Raw genomic sequence first — 1,093 nt, forward strand, 5'->3', positions numbered from 1 at the left:
CCAGGCCTGCGTCTCTCATTGATTACGCGAGAAAGAGGGAAAATTCCGATCGTGCGTGCCTGGAAAGGTAGCGTAGGCGTGGCAACGCGTCGGCGTCTCGGCGCCTTATTCGTTGAAAACTTTGCGCAAAAGCACCGCCCCGGCCGCGCGAGCGCGGTGTTCTCGGCACGTGTGCGTGAAAGCCCAGCTGGGCTTTCGGAGGACCCGGCACGCCGGTGTAACGCTGTGGCCTCCGCGTGTACGTGTGCGAGAGGAAAGAAGAACGGGGAGGATGCCAGGCGGTTTCCCCGCCACCGCTGCTGCCGCCTTCCCTCGGGCCCTCCGCACCACTCGTCGACGGCGACGGCGCCATCATTCCCCGCCAATTTTTTTCAAATGCTAGCTCCCTCTGCTCGGTCGACGCCGGAACTGTCATCCTCTTTCTCTCTTCTATCACCGTTCGTTCCTCTTTCCGGCACGCTTTCTCTCTTCTACCATTTTACTACACCCCTTCACTGTCCCTCCTTCATGCCCTTCCATCGCGCTCGTTCGGCTTCGTTCACGTTTGTCCCTTTTCCATCCTCGTTCCAGCGATCGCTCTTTTGCTTTCTCCCGCTTTTCGTGCTCGAAGAACAACCGTGTGGAAGGGCATGCCGCGAAAAGGGACGGCAAGGACGAGAGCAATAAAGAGGGGGAGATTCTCGAGCACGGCGATAAGCGTCACCGTCGAGGGGTCTCCGTCTCTTCGTCTCTTCGTTGCGGGACGCGAGGGTCGATTTCCGGTGGTGGGAATTTTTCTCGACGTGGAGGCGACGAACACCAGTGCTCACCCTCGTCCCCCCTTCCTCCCCCCTCGTCTCTATCTTCGTTCGCTTTTCCTTTTGCAGTGCTGCAATCGACGACTCTATTACTTCCGCGAAAGGGAGAGAAAATGCAGCAAACGGAGGAAGATGGGGGAATAGCCGAGGGCTGTTTGACACACGGAGGAGGGGGAGAGGAGAGAAGGGGAGGAGAGTAGACGCGAGGTGATCGTGCAGCTGGTAAAGCAGACAGAACCTTCGTCCTTTTCTTCGTTAAGGGCAACTTGTGTCGCGCGTACCTGTTTAGCAATTCT

General features: G+C 57.9%; 1 protein-coding gene across 1 annotated transcript in view; it reads right to left on the bottom strand.

The window, feature by feature from the left end:
- The window catches only part of LOC108692037 (WAS/WASL-interacting protein family member 3-like), a 644-nt gene extending 292 nt beyond the window's left edge, over positions 1-352 (bottom strand). The window contains exon 1 of the mRNA XM_018200134.1: positions 243-352. Coding sequence (XP_018055623.1) covers positions 243-352 — 110 coding nt within the window. The remainder of the gene's footprint in view (positions 1-242) is intronic.
- Positions 353-1,093: the final 741 nt, after the last annotated feature.

Source organism: Atta colombica, unplaced genomic scaffold, assembly GCF_001594045.1.
Source record: "Atta colombica isolate Treedump-2 unplaced genomic scaffold, Acol1.0 scaffold58, whole genome shotgun sequence".
In the NCBI taxonomy this organism is placed as follows: domain Eukaryota; kingdom Metazoa; phylum Arthropoda; class Insecta; order Hymenoptera; family Formicidae; genus Atta; species Atta colombica.